Source organism: Chionomys nivalis, chromosome 17, assembly GCF_950005125.1.
Source record: "Chionomys nivalis chromosome 17, mChiNiv1.1, whole genome shotgun sequence".
NCBI lineage: Eukaryota > Metazoa > Chordata > Mammalia > Rodentia > Cricetidae > Chionomys > Chionomys nivalis.
Window position 1 is genome coordinate 41,760,119 of NC_080102.1, and position 20,954 is coordinate 41,781,072.

A 20,954-nucleotide genomic window follows, 5' to 3' on the forward strand; every position below is an offset into this window, starting at 1 on the left:
GCATGGGCTGCAGGCAATCACCTGCAATGGCTCCAGTCAGCCTCTGTGGCCAATCCTGAATCTCAGGGCGTGTGGGTGGTCTTGGAGACACACTTAATGTCTTCACCTGTGCGCTGGGGGTGATGGAACCCACTTGTCAAGAGCTGCAGATTCCTGACCTCATCTCAAGTGAAGTCTCTCTACGCCCTGATAGTCCAGGTGAGTTGAGAAAAATGAGGCTTAAGAAGGGACATGATTTGAACCCCACTGAGGCCATGGGGAGTGTGTCCTGGCCATTCCATGGAGGGAGACCGAGGCAAAGCCAGAAGAGGCTTAGCTGAGGAGAATGGTGGTAACGATATCAGTGTCGTTAGGGCAGAGGGACCTGAGCCAGGCAGCTGAAGCCGTGTGCTGGCCCTTCCACTCTTCTTCACTCTGCTCTAGTGACATTGGGGAGATCCCGCTGGACCCTGACTCTTGGGAAGTCACCAGGACTCAGTGTGCTGTGGTCAGCAAACATCATGGCTATGAGATCCTGCTCTGCCTGGCACAAGTTGGTCCTCGATTCTGACGACCTTTTTAGCTCTTGCTCTAGTGGGCCCTGAGCAAACCGAATGAGGCCCTCCCCATCTTAGGGGCCAGAGTTGGGTAATGTGGCGGAGGCAAGTCCTTGTCCAGTATCAGGACCAGTCCCCAGACACTGGGCACAGTGCCACACATGATGAGGAAATGAGGGAAGAGTCCTATCCCTGCCACCCCTCAGTGCTGGCTGGGGATAAGCTATTCTCTGCCTCTTAGGAGGATCAGCCAGGGCAGATAATGTCCTAGGGATGCTGGGGAGATGACACTCTGCTGGTTTCTTCTTGGTCACCTTTATTGTAACACTGGACAAATGACACCCCCTAACTCATACTAAACATGAATAGCCATGGGGCAGGTGCTAGACACTGAGGACATTTTAGCCAGGTCGTTCACCCCAAGGGAATATTTGGGAATCTTGGAATGCATGACATCTCTTATAGGCATGTGGAGACCCTGACAAGAGGATCCCGATGGAACAGCCTCAACCTGCTGCTGACCTTTCTCAGGGTCTGCTTCTATCCCTACAAACGTCCTAGGCCAGCAGGACGAGCCCAGGTATATGTTAGGCACCTCTCAGTCAGCAAACCCGAGGCAGGGACAGAGGATTTGGGGAGGGGACAGTAAGGGCTGAATGAGAGACAAGAAGTCCAGGTGCTGTGAGCACCGGGCAGGCGCACAGAGGGAGTGGGACCACATGACCGTCAGTTGCCTGTCTGTGCTTCTGTGGGGATGGGAGCAGTGTGGACTGCTGGGAGGTAGGGAACAGAGGGAGGGCTGCCTGGGGAGCAGAAGCCCCAGAAGAAACAGCATGGACCTGGGCAGAGAGTCACTGGAGCCCCTTTCTTGCTGTGGTCTGATATCTGAAGCAAGGACGGCATCTCTGCCTGCTCTCACCTCCCCCTCAGGAAGAAAACTGTGACCTTCTCAGGATCTCTTAGTTTCTCACTCTGCACTTTCCTCCTGGGGTTCACCCCAACTTTGATCTACAATATCCCTATCCCAGGAGACCTCTTTGGACCTCAGCATGGGACAGGTCATCTCAAGAGCTCCCATTAGCCCTTCACACCCTCTTGAGAGATCCTTGAGGCTTGAACTCTCTTAGGGGTAAGGTCCTTTGGACTTTGGAAAGGGTGGGAACTTGAGGGGTGCTTTACCTCATGGACAAGAGCTTCCTCTTATCCTTGAGCCAGGGGCACCTGTCCAGCCCCATAGCCCCAAGACAGCCAGCCACTGTCTTCATCTCCGCAGCCAGTAACCCCGGTGCAGGTATGAGACACAAGCAGGCGTTCACCAGAGCCGAGCCATCGACAGCAAAGGCACTCGGCAGTAACACTCAGGGTCTAGGTATCTGCTGGGTACTGGGTGCAGGCATAAGTTCTCCCTGTGACCGCCAAGGCTAACAGACACAGCAGAGAGCCATCAGACCCTCTGAGGAAGATCCAAGATGGTGAAAGGGCTAAGAGACTTGACCAGAGCCTGGAGTCCATCTGGGGATCTCGGCTGGTACCCAGGGCCTACACCCTGGAACACTTACCAGAAAAGGTGTTACCGTAGCGCTCCTTAGACCCTCTGACAGAATCATTATCAATTACACACCATGTGTGACCCAGCATGGAAAAGCTTTGAGAACCAGTATGCCTGGCAGTAGCTACTCTGGTTGATGCTGGCCATGGCTGATGCTGGCTGTCCTTAATTCCTTCACCAAAATTCCTGGTCATGGCTTCCTCAAGGATTTCACAGTTTGTCACTGTTTGAAAAACCAGACTCCTCACTGTGAAAACGCTGAACCAAATGTTTCCCCTAATGAACGGACAGAGGGGACAGAGGAAGGTAGGCACCACCTAAAGGGGAATCCAGAGGCAGTGCCCGGGGGCTGGGGACAGACATGGGACAGACAGACATTTACCTGAGGTAGCACTGCTGCTCCTTGCCCGGCCAACCTCTGCAGGGAGCTGACCTGAGGACCGGTGACAGGCACTGCAGTGGTGGTTCCCAAAGCCTGGAAGACAGAGAGTGTCGCCATCAGACTCCAGCAACATGGGACCACGGGCTCAGAAATGGCAAACTCTACTCTTCTTCCCCTACTGTTTTTTTTTCTTTGCTTTTTAAAACCACAGAAGTAGTCTATCATCATTTAAGAAAAAATTGGAAGCTAGAGCAAGAAAAAGGAAAATGTTGCCAGAGAACAGTCAATGTTCTTGTATGCTGGCTTCCCTAGTAAAGGGTAGTTTCTACACAGGGAGACAAAATGCATGTGCCCGTGTATGTACGAGTGTGTGTGGCAGGTGTTCCTCTGATTGGCCTTGCACTTGCCATCTGAGCATGACTCTGAACTTCGGATCTTCCTGCCTCCACCTCCCATGTGCTGGGACTGCCAGGCATAGTGGAGCACATCATTCACCTCAGCACTAGGGAGGCAGAGGCAAGAGAATTTCGGTGAGTTCCAGGCCAGCCTGGTCTACCGAGTTCCAGGGCAGTCAGAACCACACAGAGAGACCCTGTCTAAAACACCCTGGCGTGGGTGTGTGCTTCCATGCAGACCCGTCATCTCTGAGTGTTTCTTTGGCTGTCTCTGTTCAGTAAGTACCGATACCTGTGGTCCTAAGCCTTTGTTTCTGCTTCGGGTCCAGCCTTCTTTCCTGACTTGTGACAGAGGCAGCGTCTGTCTCTCACCTTGGTAATTTACACTCGGGGGAAGGAAGGAAGGAATGGGAAGCCAGGAGCAAGGAAAGATCAAGGTTCACCAGAGACCCAGAGCATCCAGTGGGGCAACGACAGGGACAGCTCTGCTTCCACTCTGCTTGATTCCAAGTGACCAAAAGACACAGTTAGCTAGCTGTACATAGGGGTGGAGTGGGGTGTCCTGTAGGCTGAAGGAGGTCTGCACCACAGAACCTGCTAGATACTTCAACTAAGAATTTGGCCAACTCCACCCAACCCTACAGCTGCATGACCTGGATTGGGGTGCCCGGCTATTTTTCAGAGGGAACTAAATATAAGGTGCCTTTAAGTACAGTGTCCCATGAGTCGGATGGGGTTCTGCACTGTACTGTGGGACCCACTGCATGGAGCACCAGAGACCTGACAGTTCTCAGCCCATGTCCAGTCTCCACACCGCTGGGAAAAGTCAGTAGCAAACATTGTTAAGCAGGGTACCAGCATCTTGCTGCTTCTGGGCATGGCAGGAGCCCTCCTAGAACATCCCTGGCACTTCTCAGGGAAGGCCCATCCCCAGCTGATGCCGCAAGGACTCTAGGTGGCACAGAAGCTTGCCCAGGCGTCCGTCCTTCCACAGCCTCATAAAGCGCCCATTACCAAGCGAGAAGGCGTCTTGTCTGCAAGGACTGACCTCTCCGCTCTGGGCTGGGATTTATCGATGCACCAGAAGCAGTCGCTTCAGAGGCTGGCTCACTTACAGCCACACTTCTGTCAAGATAAACGAGCTGCTGATGACGACATTTATAGCTCTGAGCATTTTAATAGAGGGAAAAGGGGCCATAAAAGTCAAAGATAACTTTCCTGTATTAGTTCAGTCCCATGGGCAGTCTGAGAGAGGGCGGAGAAGCCATCACATGGCTGGGAGGCAGGCTCGGGCAGACTTTCAGGGGCAGAAGCTCACGTGACTTTGGAAAAACTTGTCTTTGGCGAATGTTTCCAAGTGTCAAGGAGACATGACTCATGAGCTTTGGCAGGGATGAAGGAGGGAGCAAGCACAGATTACATGGGCCACTTAGTGTTTTTTGCTGGTGGCCCCAATGGCCATAGAAAGATGCTTGTACCACGAAGACTAAAGGGAGTGGCCCTGTGGCAATGGGCACTACTAGCCAGGGGATTAGGGGACAACAGGAAGTTGTGTGGGAGAGAAGAACATCACCCCAGGCCTGAGCAGGACAGAGGGCAACCTGGGGTCAGTCCACCCTGTTGACCTCCTTTGGAAAGGTCTCTGTGTGAAAGGCTTGGTCCCAGGGTGCTGCAGTCTTGGGGAAATGTGAACCCGCAGAAGGTGGGGCTCAGCAGGAGGTCCTTAGGTCTTTGGGGACATAACCTAATAGGGCTGTGGGGCCCTTTCTTTCTCTCTTGCATCTGTGCTTCTCCCTCCTGGCCAGAAGGAGGTGCTCTGCTCTGTCATGTGCCCCACATGCTCTCAAGAGGCCCAAAGCCATCTTGGACCTGAATGCCCAGAACCATGAGCTAGATACATCCATTCTCTTACAAACTATCTTGGTTACCTCACGACAGCGACACAAAGCTGAGGAACACACCCCTCTGGTTGGAGAGCCAAGCTGCCTTTAGCAGGTGCCTCTGCATCGCTAAGGAGTAGGGTCTATTCATCTGCCCCCAGCATAAATAAAGCATATCAAGGCCCCGTTGCAACCCACAGGTGGGTTAGAGGGCTTCCAACCGGAAGCTCCTGAGCACCTCCTAAGCATCTCCTCCTCAGACCAGGCTAGGGGCAGAGTGGGACCCAGTCTGCCAGGCTGGAAGCCTGTGAACCCTCTGGGGCAAAGGGTTCCATCTCACTATCTCCGTCCCACTGCAGTGGCTGACAGAGCCAGTATGGTTCTCATCTGAGGCCGTCAGCATGAGACCCTCTTGTTAACCCCCCCCCCCGCACTTTCCCACTTCCGATGGCTTCTGTGCAGCTCTTCTCCAAGCCCAAACCAATGCAAACCTTAATGACAATACATAGAGCTCTCTACTTGATTCTGGTGAAGAAGAGGGTCCCTGTGGGGAAGGAAGATTGCCTAAGCATGCTGTATGGGGGAGCCCTCCTCCAGACCCACAAAGATCTCTTTACTTTCTCCTTCAAACTCCAGCTAGGTGTTGGGTAGCACTGCCTCAGGTGGCACACGGGACATCAGAAGCCACATTGGCAAGGCCCCTATGCAAGAAGCTTTCGGCTGATAGTAGCCAGGAGGGGTCTCCATAGCAACATCCACCATAGCATCCAGATGGGACAGAGAACGCTGGGGTTGGAGCTGTCTGCTGTGTGAGTGGCCTTGAGCTGCCTCCCAGGGACACGTGGCGTGGTTCCTGCTTGTGACTTCAGAACACTGAGTTCCATGATGACATGAGGGCCCAACAGCCATGACTGCCCTATTCTGACAGTCACCAGAGAAACACATCCCACAGCTGAATTCCCATCCCCTAAGTTACAACCCAGTCAGGAGGCCCAAGGGTCAGAGTCATAGACTACAGCTTAGAGATCATGGGACCCCGGCTCCTTGAAAATTTTTATATGCTAAGATCCCAGAGCCCAGAAGAGCGAGTTCTAACATAGAGGCTTGGTCAACTTACAGAAAAGGCTCCTTTTCCTTTACGGTTCTAGAGCAGTGCTTCTCATCCTTCCTAATACTGAGACCCTTTAATACAGTTCCTCGTGTTGTGCTGACCCCAACCATAAAATTATTTTCATCACTACTTTATAACTATAATCTTGCTATTGTTATGAGTTGTAATTTAAATATCTCTGCGTAATGCAATTGTAATGTAAATATTTAGATGTTGGTCTCTGTCCCACACCAGATCCCTACATTCTTCCTGGGGAGGTGGTACAAGGTGTGTCCTGGTGGAAATGAAGACAAGTTCTCCCCTCGGAATGTGTACTGAGTGTGGGTAGGGAGGAGAGGCAAGTCCAGTGTGATGGTTAGAATAGAATAGCTCTTATAGGCTTATCATTTGAATACTTGGTCCCAGCTGGTGGTACTATTTGGGGATTAGGCAGTGTGGCCTTGGCTGGGAGAGGGATGTCACCGGAAGCAGGCTCTGAGAGACTTTTAGATGCCATTAGTTCTCTGTTTCCTGTTTGGCAGTCAAGATGTGAGCCCACAGCTTCCGCCTCCTGCCGCCATGTCTCCACTCTCCCACCAGGGAATCGAGCGATAAGCCTAAAGAAACTCTCCCTTCTAGAAGCTGCCTTGGTCATGGTGTTTCATCACAGCAACAGAAGGTGACTAAGACAGCCAGTGAGGCAGTACCCATTGGCTGGCATCTGGAGCAGAGGCCGGGATGTGTGCCAAGGCACCAGGGGTGAGGCCAGGTCATATTGCTGGTCCTTCAGAGTTTAGACTCATTCGTTACATGTACAGTAGGCCCATGGAACATTGTCACACCAGGCACACAGATGAGGGTTTCTGACCACTGTGCTCCAAATGACAGAATGAGTGCCACTGTGGGCTGGGCACAGCACAGCAGTGGTGTGACAGGGTCAGACATTTGCCTGGATCCCAACTTGCCTGCAGGAAGATCATGGGACTGGATCCTGAACACTTAATACTCCAGCATGCACCTTATAACCTCAGTCAATCTGCTGAGGGGGAGGTGCCAGGGGGGAGGTGCCAGGCACAGAACACTGGGGTCTGAGTGTGGCTTCCAGGATGTCAGGGGCAGAACCTCAAAATCTCTGCTTTTCTGGCTGGTCCCTGGCTGTTTAGGAGGATGCCTGCTCCCGCCTGCTCCTAGGGCCAGGATTCCAGCTCCTCAGGCCCCAGGTGAGGCACATTCCTCTTTCTGGCTCGGTCGGGGAAGAGGGAGAGCTGAACAGAGGATGGTTGCTTTCTTAGCTCCGCTCCATGTGGCCCAGCCTTGGCGGACACAGGCACAGAGTGCAGCAGTTTAATTGCATCTAGGTTGTGGTTTTCCTGCATCCTTACAGAACTGCTCTGATGTGTGGCTCAGATAACGAGTGAGCCCCAACATCGGTAGCTGCTAATAAATATTAATATAACATAAGCACCGCTTTGACTGTCATGGGAGCCAGCTTGTTATTCGCAGATGAAACTCAACGGTTGCCTTTATCACTGTCGGCAGGAAAGAGCTTGTCCCAACCGAGGCTGCCGGAGCAAGTACCCCAACCTGGTGTCCCCTCATTTCCTAGACACAGAGCCTCCTCTAGCTTCAGCGATGGGTGCCACCTGAAGTCTTCACAAATACCGAGGGTAATCCAGCTAGCTGTCCTGCCTCCTCCAGCCCACTGCTCACAGCCATGCCAAGCACAGCAATAGTTAGAGCAGGTGCACCAATCTGCACGTGAATTTCCATTCATCGACAGCACAGTCACTCTACAGCCTTGTCCGCAAGCTGGAGGAGCGAGCACCCCCTTCCTGTTACCAGGACCAGAGAGGAGGGAGGGTGGGAAGCATCTGCATGCTTAGCAACAGGTCATCCCAACATCTCTGCTGCCCTGGGTCCTGATCCCCCCAGGACAAATGTATACCATACACCAAGGCCACCACGTAGTGACAAATGGGGGGAGGGGGAGGGGAGAGATGGAGGGAGGGAAGTGTGCAGATGTGAGGGGTTCACCCACACTGGCAGGTGGGCCATGAAGCTCGCAAGTCAGGTGAAGACAGCAAATCTGGGCCTGGATGGCAAGCGTACACTGTGCCGCAACACCTGCATCTAAGAGGGCTATGACAACATCACTGTCCCTAGGTGGGGAGGAAAGATCACCAAGAATGTTTCAAAGCTCCCAGCAGCCAGAGGAATTAGTCAGATTCAGCCATGTTCCCCGGAGAATCCTAAACACACATCCCATCCTGCCCACTGCACCATGGGGCCACATGTAGTTTGGTGACATGCAGCCAGGCTGGCTAGGGATGGGTGAGGAAGGCGGGGAGCACGGCGGACTCCTGCATCTGCGGCCCCTCAGAGCCGAGGCGGACCATGACTGTGCTCGCTCACCAGGTACAGCTCACTGGGAGGCCTTTTTCAGTACCATCTGCCTTGGATGACTGAAAACAAGCACGGGAGGTAGGGTGAAAGAGGGCTTCCTGGAGGAAGCAGTGACTGAGCTGGCTCTTTACAATCGGGCCAGAATATTCCAAGTGGGCAGTACATGAAGTACACGAGAATCAGAAGGGAGGGTGGAGAAGCCAGTGACAGAGGCACATGGACACCAACGGAAGGGAGAAGTTCTGGGTGCCACAGTCCCGAAGGAAAGTATGGAGGAGAGGCACACGCAGAGGCTCTGTCACTGGTAGCCGTGAATGTCATGCCTAGGACCTTGGTTGCTCTGGAAGTGAGAGAGCTAGAGTAGGGCATTGGCTAATGTAGTGGGGGCAGGTCTACCGCTGCTGGACTAGAGACCCTGTGTGCATAAGGGGTCTCAGCCTTCTAATACATTAGATGGCAGCTGGGTGCCTCCTGGCTGGCTGAAAGGGCACAGCGAGGCAGGCAGGGGAGGGCAGCATGTGGGCACGGCACACTGCAGTTCATGGGTCCGTCTGCACCTCTGCATTCTCTCCTGCTGGAGTCAGTTTTCCCATGAGGTCTTTTCCTGCCCAGCAGCCTGCTCTTTCCCAGAACGCTAAGGATAACCACAGTACAGGGCAGTGTGAAGCACCAGGGGCCTCAGGGACTCTCAGGGAGTTAGACTGTTGAGCTATACCTTCAAAGTAAGTCTTCTTTGAAAACCAGGTCCTTCACATCTGGGGAAGGAGGTCATTTGCTGTAGCTATGAGAAGCAAGGTGGCTGAGGACAGTGACACCTGACCATCAGGGCTCAGCTACCCATACAGGTGGCCTGTGGAGCTGGTGACCCTGACTGAGACTTGGTCAGTGAGGGTAAGGTGTCCCAGGCCACTCCGACAATTGCAGGGGCCCTTTCAGGGAGCAGCTGTCAATCAGGGTGCAAAACATCTGGGACGACGCGCCGCTGACATGGGAAATACCCTTTCTTGCAGCACTGGCGTGGTGGGGTAGCTTAATTAACTTGAAAGGATGTAATTTTATGCTATTTAGTACAAATGCACACTCTAAATGGCACCACAGTCTAAAGATCAGGGGCTGAGAACGTGGGGGTGGGGCACGGCCACAGGATCCTGGCAAACACAGGGGTGGGAGACATTCTGGAAACTTCTGCACATAAATGGAAACCTCTGAAGTCACACAACTCAGCGGCAGGTGACCAGGACAATGGCAGCTGGAAGGGTTTTGTCTCCACCAGCTCCCCTGAGATATGAAAACCCTCTTGGGAAGAGAATTGGGTTTAGGAGGCCAGCGGGCCTCTCTTGTTCACCCTGCCCACTCACTGTGGGCCCTACCTCAGCCTTCCTGATGGGAATGCCAAGGCTGAGGGGACATCTCTAAGGGCTGTCCAGTCCCACAGAAGTTTGGGAGCTTGGGCAGGAATGACCCAGAAGAAGGGGTAATGGCTGAAACCTTATGGAAGGAACTTGGGACTAGTTTTACCCCTCTGTTCCCAGAATAAACAGAAACGTGATATTGATAGGGAGGACTGAGGGATGGCCCTGGAGCCTGGGGAAAGAGGAAGTGACCCGGATGGTGACTTCCTGTGTTCTTGGAGCCAGTGCTGTACATGTTACCCAACATCCATGCTTGGGCCTCAGCGGGGTTTGCATCAGATCCTTGACAGAGGCCCTAGGCCATGCCTGTGTCCTTACGCCATGTCGCAGAATGAGGATGTGTGCTAGACCCCACATATAGTAGTCTTTCCCATGCCAGTCTGCAACTGCATCACCTCCCATCTTCCTGACCTAATTTGCATAATATCCTACCATGGGAAGCCCAAAGAGAGCCTGTTATATGAACCTATGTCTGAAGAGGATCCAGGAGCAGTGAGATGCAGGGGCTACCATTAAGGGGCTTGTGATACCTCCAGGGTCACCGGTTCTTGGCTGGGTGGTGAAGACATGGATGGAGACATTCATTAAAGTTTACTGGGTTGAATGCCCAGCCCTGTGCCTCTCAATGGCTGTAACCTGTATTACTTTTTAAAACACTGGCCCTATCTTCAGATAGGGGGTGAGGTTCACCTCGTGGGACCTCACAACACTTGAGAGACTCAACACTCTGCTCTGGCTGAGTCATGAACTTTCCAGAAGCCTGGGGTACTCTAGGCCAGTGGTTCTCAACTTTCTTAATGTTGCGATCCCTTTAATACAGTTCTTCATGTTATGGTGATTCCCAACTATAAAATTATTTTTGTTGCTACTTCATATCTGTAATTTTGCTACTGTTATGTATCGTAATGTAAACATCTGTGTTCTCTGATGATCTTAGGTGATCCCTGTGAAAAGCTTATTTGACCCCAGAGGGGTCATGACCCACAGGTTGAGAACCTCTGCTCTAAGCTAATCTTTGGTGTCTACTGGGAATAGCCTCAGGCAGCACGCTCCAAAGGTGACCTTTCACTGTCCATCATAGGAGGGCGTTCAGAGCACATCAATTGAAGCGGAGGTCCCTAGGGGCACCAGCAGGACTCCACCATGGCTGGCAGAGTGCCTGGTTTGTCTGCAGCCAGGGACATGGAAGGATTTCTGATAAAGGCAGCAAGAAGGTAGCACAGGGTGACCACAAGGCCTACACTCCCTCTTGATGGCCCCAGTGGCCCTGTGTGGCAGGTGACCTAAGGGAGAGATGATTCCGAGCCCCATCTGTGGCCAGTTCCCCTCTAAGTGCTGGCTCCTCGCTGACCATGGGCCACCTACCCCTTTGGTATGGAGGGCTGGGCAGCCAGGGACCTCAAGGCAGCAACGAGGCTAGACAACTGGGCACAGGTGTTCCAGCTGGCACCCAGCGAGCCCGGTGCCAAGATGAGAACCTGCCCCACGCTCTGGAAGGGCAAGTTACAGTCACAGTCAGTTAAGTCATCTGGGAGTTGCTCCTTAGGGACCTCCACAGACAGCAGAGGGACTCAAGGCCCAGCAGGATGGTGCACGCCTACAATCCCAGCTATTTGGGAGGCTGGGGGTTGAATGCGAAGGAATTCAAGGAGAATTCAAGGTCAGCCCAGCTCATGAGTGAGATCTTGACTCTTAAAAAAATGGGGGGTCGGGGATTGAAAAGGAAGGAGAGAGAAGAAAAGGTGGGGCTAGAGGAGAGAAGGGGCAGGGATTGCTTGTATCGTCAGGAGATAAATTTAGAACACAAAGGGACAAGAACCTCCTAAGCAGAGGGATATCCCAGAAGTTCTGGGTGTTGGGGTCAGGAAGAGCCCTCTGCCACTGCACTGCCTTTTTAAGAGCGGCTAGACCACAGAAAATCCAGAGCATTCCGGGTGCAGGCGCAACAGGAAGGAGGCCCTGGAGTCAGGGCTGGATGGCCCAAGGCCTCTGTGCCAAACCTTCAAGCTTCTCGGCATCTCCTCTACAAAGTCACCAGGGTCCCCACACCTCCCGGCTCCCCTCACTTCCTCTCACACTGAAGGACGTGTGAGCATTTCGGGCTCTGTGGCTCACTAGGCCACCCTGGGAGCAGGGGGCAGTAGCACTCCGTCAATGAGGCCTGCCAGGAGCAGGGAAGGGGTGCAGGGCTGGCCAGCAGCACTTGCTCAGCTCAAGAGGTAATCTGCTCATGCGCACTGGCACTACACATAAACACTCCTTCATGGGGATGGTCCAGTCACCTGCCCGGACATGCCTGCCACCCCGGGCCCATCAGTAGCCACAGGCATGTGTCTCAGAGGCCTGCCACCTATATCTGTGACAGCTTGCACCAGTCACTCAGACTCCCCGGGGAGCACTATAGTCCTCACCGTGTCTGTCCACAGTGTCTGATGTGCACCTAGCACCAGAAGGTCCTAAAAGTCGGGAGCTGTCACCTGGGTGTGGCTGTAGGACACCCTGGCCCAGGCAGCCTTTGACGAAGCCATTTTAACTTCTAGAGCCCATTTCCCCATTTATAAAACGGGGGAAGGGTGCTGGCTTCATGAGGGGAATTTGTGAGACGAGATGGGACAGGCGTCAGCTGAGGACAAGGTGGCCCTCCCTGCTCAGCTCTATCCTTTTGGGGTAGAAAATTCAGGCCTCATACAAGTCTCAAGCTGGACTGAGCAGCCTGGCATGTGCGGTGATGTTGCACCTCCAGCTGGCATGGCTGCCCTCAGGGGACACAGCACCCAACTGTCTCTATGAAGCCTTGTGAGAAGTGTCGGTATGTCTGAATAGAAAAGTGTTGAAAACGAATTTTGGCTCCCGAGTTATCGGGGCCAAAAAGGGGAAAGAGACCTGGTCTCAGTCCCGGCGGTAGGAGACACTTAGGGAGGGTCTATGACATGACCATCTTCTCTAGCAAAGAAGTACTTTCTCTCTGAGTGAGGCTGCAGACCCCACGTGCTGCCCCTGGGGAATCCGCGCAGCCTCCTGCCTGCGGGGCCTGGAGGGCACGGCACTGGGAAGCTGTAGTAGACAGTTCTGTTTAGATGGCATTTCTCTGCTGAGGTCCGGGTAGGGAGCTGTCATTCCCCGCCTGTGACCCTTAAGAAGCTCCGACTGCCTCCTGACCTCTTGTCCCTGAGTCCTCTCAGTGTGACACTCCACCTCCCAGCACCTGGCACCTGCTAGCACCTGTTCTGTGCACTAGGTATGAGACACACACAGGCAGTGGGGGAAAAGGCAAAAATCTCATTACTATTTTAAAACATTAATTATATGTTGGAAATGATAGTATTTGGGACATGCTGGTTACACAGAGTATATTATTACATTCAGTCGCCCCGGTTCCTTTTACTTCGCTTGGGCTGATGAGGCAGCACACAAGGGGTTTCCTGAGGTGATGGGAATATTCCCTATCTCATCTCCACGGGGGTGTGAGTTACCTGTGTGTCTGCAACTGTCAAAACTCATCAGACAGTACAATTAAGATCTGTGAATTTCAATGTATGTAAATTATATATCAAAGAAGAAATTACACATTTAAAAAGGCAAGCGCTAGTTACAGCTCCTTTTTAGAAAGGCAGAGCCCCGGGACAGCTGGGGGAGCACCTATGGGGTAAGGCCTACCCTACGGGGCCAACCCCAATACTGTCTCCTTCAGGAGGCTCTAATGTATTGTAATGGACTAGACAGCCCTGACTATGCCTTTCAGGGCCTGGGAGAGGACCCAGGATGAAGGCTGGGCCAGGAATAGGATGAGGATTTCTTGCTAGGATAGGATAAGTGTTGGGGTCCACAGAAGTTAATACGGCTGTGTACACCCCAGCTTCCCTGACTGCCAGTGCAGCCTTATGTAGGGTGCTTTCCTGATGTGCACCAGAAACAACGGAAAAGGGAAGCCAGTCCAGGACAAGGGAGACAAGGTACTTCAGACACTCATTCTGGCTCCCAGCCTGGCATACGAGGCAGCTGTAGAGCAGACACTGAACAGCATAGTGCCAAACAGCACAGATCTGTGCTGTCCCCTGCCAGGAGCACTGAAGAAGTCCCAGTAGGTTCAGGCAGGACAGGGTCTGGGATATTCCCATGGAGACAGACACACGATGGGCCAGGGGCCAGCGGGTGCATTAGGAGCTATGTTCTCCACAAGAAGAGCCCACTAAGCTAAGATGCAGCAGGAAGAAAGAACAGGGAATCAGGGGTCAGACACCTCAGGCCCCTAGAGCCAAACATGACCAAACAGAGTCCTGGTCAGTCACCCTGCAAGGCTGCTGTAGGACTTAGGTAAGATTTAGGTCTTCATGTACTTAGCATCCTCTGGGAGCAGTACAGACTTTGGACATAGGTGATGGAACATTTGTGTAGACCGCTGAGAGCAGGAAGGGATTTAGCAGTAATCCCTTGGGATCCAAAGAGATGGGTAAGTCAAGTGATGAAGACAAAGTTGCCAAGATACAGATAAAGTCTTGTCTTCCAAAGTGCTCACAACCCGGAGTGAGGATGTTGGGAAGCCAGGTGAGCCCTTGATGTTCTGGGCTGCAGTCTCTCTACCTGAGAAGTCATCAGTGCGTACATGCAGAAGTGGTTCTTAGATCACCAGCAACCTCTACCAGGTACAAGCACTGCCGTCACCAGGCAATGACCCCATGTATGCATCCTCTTGGCCAGAGGCCCCAGACTGTAGCTGGCACATCAGGCCTGGTGTGACCCTTTAGCCACCTGACATGAACTGTGGTCCCTCCCGCAAGCATCACGAGCATCTTTACCTTTTCCCCGTCCACTATGCGCCACATCACCACACCTTGTCAGTAGCACGTCTTTTCATCAATGAGCCAGGATATACAGAATGTGTGCTCAAGAATGGGGCCTGGTACAACAAAGAGCTGCTTCAATTTCAGATTTGGAAGCCTCGAGTTGGTGTGGCAAGTCCTTCTGTATATGTGTTGCTTTTATTACTTAATGAATAAAGAAGCTGCTTTCGGCCAATGGCTTGGCAGAGTGGAGCCAGGCGGGGAAAACTAAACTGAATGCTGGGAGAAAGAAGGCAAAGTCAGGAGATGCCACATAGCCGCTGCAGGGAACAGATGAGCCGGAACCTTGCCGGTAAGTCACAGCCACGTGGCGATACACAGATTAAATAGAAATTGGTTAAATTAAGATGTAAGAGAGAGTCAATACGAAGCTAGAGCTTATAGGCCAAGCAGTGATTTAATTAATACAGCTTGTGTGTGGTTATTTCGGGGCTGAGCAGTCAGGAACAAACAAACGGTCCCCTATAATATCGAGTTATTGGTGACAAGTCAAAGATAGACCACAACCCGGGGGCCTGAGAGAAGCAGAGTGCTTAGCCAGACTATCCTGAGTACCCTGTGCATACTCTGGACCACGGTATATAGTGGGCTGGGTACTCTGCGAAGGGCAGAAGGTGGGCCATGCTGGTATCTTTGGCCCAGATACCTGAAGGACAGAACTGAGAAGGGTCACAGGACCTCAACCACACTGGCCCACCTTGCGCTGCACCCAACACAGACTATTGTTCAGCCTGTAATCCTATAAAGAGGCTCAGGACACACCCAGGGCATCAAGGGGACCTGGGCACCTGTAGTGTGATACCACCCGGCCTCTGAGTTGAGGCAAAGCACCAGCAGACAGCTGGAGAATCACACAGTAAACAAGGCTGGCTAGGCCATGCTACAAATCACAGCAACTTGTAGGGGAAGATGTGGGAGGCACACAGGCTGGATGGGGGTCAGGAAAGTGGTACACACACCAGTGGGGAAGGTAGGCCAGGGAAGGGATATACAAGGCTATACTAAGGCAGACTTTACTCCGGATCTCTATGGCCTTATATATGCCTGGGCTCTTCCCCTCTTGGGGTGCCTGCCTCAGGCTTGTGTCCCAGTGCATGGAGATTCCCCCTTTCCATTGACCCAGACCCTTTACACTAAGAGTGGGCATCAGCCACTCATTCTGTTCCCCATCTTATAGATGGGGAAGCTGAGATCAAGCCTAGACAGGAGCAGACAGCCTTGAACTACACACATTCACATTCATACCCTGCGGGAGGAAAGCCACACACCCAGCTGGGCTATCTAGGACAATGCTAACAGTTCTTTTTCTTCTCCAGGTACTGACCTGGACTGGCGAGCCATTCTTCAGGGACAGGTTCCTGAGAGGGAGAACCAAGAGATCAGACAATAAAGATGGGAAAGAGAGCTTGGGTCAGAAGGTCTTGCACAGCTGCGTCTTAGGTCAAGCGAGTTTATTAAGTAGTACAGCATCTTATATACAGTTTGCAAGGGGAAAAAATCGGACAGAGTCAGCAGAAAGCTACCGCACAATGGGACAAAGTCAGCAGGAAGCTAATCAAGCAGTGTTGTACAAAGGGAATGCAGGATGTCTCAAGTGTGTCTCAGACAGAGCACACAGCAGCCTTGGGACTGGTAACCAGAGCCCTTTAGAGGACAAGAGTGGGCTTCAGGATTCGAAGCTGCAGCTTCCCCAAGACCCTGGCCCCAAGCCATCACTGGCCTTGCCAAGCATGCTCCTGGGTTTAGTCAAGGAACTAAATTCCTGCTCCAGACATCAGGGCCCCAGAAGAAGCCGTGGATTGCCTGGTTCCAGCCTCTTATTTTTTAAGGCCAGATGAGTCACTCATATCTGAGTGTCCAAGAGACTCTGATGTTCCCTAAGCCAATAACAGCCTCCTAACATTGCTAAAAGGGTCACTAAAACAAACAGTCCGAGGGGAAAACTAAACAAATGAAGGATGTTAAAGGGGTCGAGTCCCCATACAGTGAGTCTTTGGCCAGTTCAGATGGGGGACTACAGGAACCTAAGTCAATAACTAAACTGCTTAATAGTTATGAAAGCTAAGAAATCTAAACTAACATTTTCATAATGTCATATTTCAAGTAAATTATTTTTAATTTATTCCACTTGTATTTAGATTCATCATAGCTTAATGGCGTAACACAGATACAGCTAAAGCCAACATGACATTGAAAAGTTAACTGATGTAAAGTTAGCACTGAGTCTCCTAAGTGCAATACCACAGCTCTAGAGCATTTAACTTTGCCACTAGGCGTTTTGTTTTTGTTGTGTTTATCTATATGTTCTTGTGTAAGTAAGATGACTGCTGGGCAGTGATAGTGACCACCTTTAATCCCAGCACTCAGAAGACAGAGACAGGCAAAACTGTGAGTTTGAGCTCAGCCTGGTCTACAGAGTGAGCTCCAGGATGGCCAGGGCTACACAAAGAAATCCTGTCTCACAAAAACAAAAACAAACAAACAAAAAACCTAAAACAAAAAACCAAAACCAAATGGGCGGTTTGCACTTGTTGGGCAAGAGCTATTGTGGAGGCCGCCACAGACACTGTAAGGGTGACTGTGGACTATCTCCCCTCAGACTGTAAGCCAAAAGGTGGCCTTCCTCCGTCTTGTTGCCACAGCAATGGGAAAACTAAGTGCTGGGATTACAGGTGTGTGCCGCCAAGCACACCTCTTGAACTTATTTAGTAAGCATGCCCTCTCTAGCTGTGTCCTGCCATCTGTCCATGTCAATGGAGATTGAGTATCCCACCCCAAGACAGAGCAGTGAGAGCAGGGAGCAGGTAGATGCGACAGGTATATCCAGGTGAGCTAAGTTCCGATGGGCTGGCCTTGAGGAAGCAGCCAGGTTCTGGGGGGGAACCAAATGTTCTTTTTTGCTTTCTGCTGCTGTGCTAAACACCAGGACCCAAAGCAACTTGCGGGGTGGGGACTTATTTTAGCTTACAGATTATATATAGGTCGTCATCAAGGGAGGCCAAATGAGAAACCTGAAGCAGAGACCATGAGGGAATACAGCTCTAGACACGCACATTCAGCCATTTTTGACACGCAAAGGACCATCTACCCAGGGAAAGGACCACCTACCCAGGGATAGCGTCACCGACAGTGGGCTGGGCCCTCCTACATCAATCAACAATCAAGAGAATCCCTCAGACATGACCACAGGTCAATCTGGTGGAGGCAATGTCTCAGGTGAGGCTCCCTCTTCTCAGGTAGCTCTGGTTTTTATCAAGTTAACACCTAAGATCAGGGTCCCTGAGGGTGTTCCCAACCTTACACTGACAGGTGTCTTTCCCTTGCTACTCAACTCTTAATAGGGCAATGGCAAGGATTCCTCAGTAAAGCCACCTCAGTCCATCACAGTCCTAGAGAGAGACTGTAAATTAAATCTAACAGTCAATGAAATCATCAATATTTAATTTACTCATAGCAGGTGGTAATTCACTTAGCTTAATGGCAGAAATATTGGGGTTTACCAGTCAGTCAAGGGTCTGAGAGGCAGCTGTTTGCCTTCAGGAGTTGGCTATGCCAGGCTAGCGGAGATTGGATATCTTGCAGGACCACCCGACACTGCCCCATGCAGACTCAGGCCGGATGCCAGCTTGAGCCTGACTGAAGTCATAGGTGACTCTGGGAACCACCTGCCACTCAGAAATGATGTGGGATTCCCTCTGTATGCTAATACGTATTATTACCATTGGCCAGTAAAGAAGCTGTTCCAGCCAATGGCTTAGTGGAGTAAAGCCAGGCGGGAAATCTAAACAGAGATATAGAGAGAAAGTAGGCAGAGTTCAAGGGATGCCATGTAACTGCCGTAAAGAGAAAGACGCCAGTTGCCAGACCTTACTGATAGGCCACAGTGTAATTCACAGCTTAAAAGGAATGGGTTAATTTAAGATGTAAGAGTTGGCTAGAAATATGCTTAAGCTATTGGCCAGTGTTGTAATTAATATAGTTTCTGTGTGATTATTCGGGTCTGGGCAGCTGGGCAACAAGTGAGCAGTCTCTGCCTCACAGGAGTACCCGAGATAGGAGTTTTTTGAAGCCCACTTTGGAAACAGAAGTTGATTTTTGTTTTGTTTTGCTTGATTTTTAAAGAAAGAACTGAGGAGAGAAGGTGCTGTCTGGCAGGGACTTCCTCTTCTGGACCTCTGACCTCTGTCATCAGGGCACATGAACTAGGGTGGAGCGCTCTGATTATTCCCAGATGCTCACGAAGGACTGAGGAGTGCTCCCCAGTAAATCACTCGCTCACACTGGGGGAAGAGAAAGGAGGTGGTCGTTGCTGCAGCAGTTCACGGCGATCATTGTCTCAGCCTGCTTTCTGGTCTTGGGAGCTGTAGCTGGTGGCCACCACTCACATGACAGTCCCATGGTCACACACCCACCCTCCTCAAGTACTCTATACACAGCCTCCGTCACATTCTTCCACCCCTGCACCTCTGGACGCCCTCCCAAGCCTTCATGCCACGGTGCCTCCTGCTGACTCTACTGCAGTCCTGACCTCCGTAGAGGGACTAGTTCCCAGGCCCATGGCAACCCAGAAGTTTGGGGTCAGCTCCTTGGGAACACCTTGCTTGCATTCGCTTCTCGCAACCCTTAGGAAGCTAGGGCATCCGCTCCACATTCTCCTTTGAGGGAGAAGCGCATTTGTGCGGAAGGCCTGGTGCATCATGTCTGCTCCCGAATCCAAAGCGCACTTTCAAAAGGACTCTAGACTGGAGTTTAAATAATGCATGTGCTCGGGATTCTGCTCCTGTTCTTGCCAGCTGCTTTCCCACGCCTGAGTTTTCCCGGGCTTGGCTTTCTGTTCTATGTGTTTACTCTCCCCACCTTCCCTGGCACAGTGACCTCTCTTGTCCAAACAGGCAAGGGCCCCTCCAGGATCCCGCCAGAGGCCTCATCACGTGCATGGGCTAATTCCAAAGCTATGGAATCCTTTCCCGCACTCAGGGTCCTGTTTTGTCTTCGGAGTGTAACTCCTTATGTTAGAGGAACATCTGGCCTGGGGCTTGCTGAAAAAGGCAAAGGGAAGCAAGCACTCCCAAGGAACACTCCCAAGGAGCACCGCAAGATCATAAGCAGAACTAGGTTGGAAGTTGCATCCTCCGCACTCTGGTGCGCAGTGCAGATAGCTTCTGCTTTGGGGGCTGCTGGTGTGTGTGTGGGGGGGGGGGATATACACAATCATCTTTCATAACTGACCATGCATTCACTCTCCCCAGACACCGAGTCTTAGGAAATCCTGCATTCTTGGACATCAACATTCATGGACTTTGCTGTGCCCTTTTGCTAGAGAAAGTCTCTCTTCTTCATGCTGCACTTTGCAATCTCATCTGGGCTCTGTACCAGCACTTCTCATTTTCCCAGCTTCCAGTGCCAATTGGTCCACGCTGCTGAGGCTAGAGACCTCAGACCCTCCTGTTGCTGCTGGTTGCTTAATTCTCCATCACACACCTTCCTTGCCCTGGCTCCTAGCTCTGATTTCCCAGGTGCATCTCTCTGCCTGATTCCTTAGAGGATCCGATTTTGGAACTCTTCCTGCAGCCCTTGCCTCTTGGACCCTTTGTGGCACAGCACTGGCTGTCAGGGAGAAAAGCTCAACTTGCACACTGTGGTGGTCTGAATGAAAATGGCCCCCATAGATTCCTAGGTTTGAATACTTAGGTCCTTGCACGCTATGGTGATTTGAATGGGAATGGCCCTCATAGGCATCTATGTTCAAATGCTTAAGCCCTAGTGAGTGGAACTGTTTGGGAAGGATTAGGAGGTGTGGCCTTGTTGGAGGAGGTGTGTCACTGGGGGCGGGCATTGAGGCTTCAAAAGCTTGAGCCATTCCCAGGTAGCTCTCTTTCAGCCTCATGCTTGGGGATCAAGATGTAAGCTCTCAGGTACTGCTCCAGTGTCATGCCTGCCTGCCTGCCTGTTCACTACACGAGGTTTATATTAGACAGAGCAGGCTATCCCCATGCTCAGGAGAGTATCTAATATCATGCACTGAATCTCAACCAGTGTGTGGCCTTGACTTTCCTGAGCCAGTGGCATTGACCACCATGGGTCACCCACACTGTCTACTGCACATTGCATCAGGCAGAGGCAGCGCAGAGCTGCTTGGACTCAGTCTCTTGGGAGCTCCCTGACTGGAGGACGGCTGGTCTTGGGAGAGCCCTTGCAGAAAACACTAATGAGAGATAAAAGCTTGGCTTTGAAATTCAAATTCCTTTGCTCTTTCTCCCTTCTTGCAGAGACACCATGATCTAACTTGTCTTCCCCGGGCCCACAGCTTTGATGTCCTAATGAAGATATAGAGGGGAATTAAGAACTCATCAGCTTGACTTTGGGGAAAATGGATAATGAATTCCATTCTAAACACTTCCTTCAGGTGAAGAGAAAGCCTTAAAAAGCCACATGCCAAAAACAAAAACAAAAATGTCCTCTCTTA

At 51.7% G+C, this 20,954-nt stretch overlaps 1 protein-coding gene across 2 annotated transcripts in view; it reads right to left on the reverse strand.

Annotated features, from left to right (window-relative positions):
- The window catches only part of Phf21b (PHD finger protein 21B), a 70,822-nt gene that overhangs the window by 19,047 nt on the left and 30,821 nt on the right, over window positions 1–20,954 (reverse strand). For both annotated transcript variants that reach the window (XM_057792480.1, XM_057792481.1), the window contains exon 3: window positions 2,468–2,560. In XM_057792480.1, the coding sequence (XP_057648463.1) occupies window positions 2,468–2,560 (93 nt within the window). The remainder of the gene's footprint in view (window positions 1–2,467; window positions 2,561–20,954) is intronic.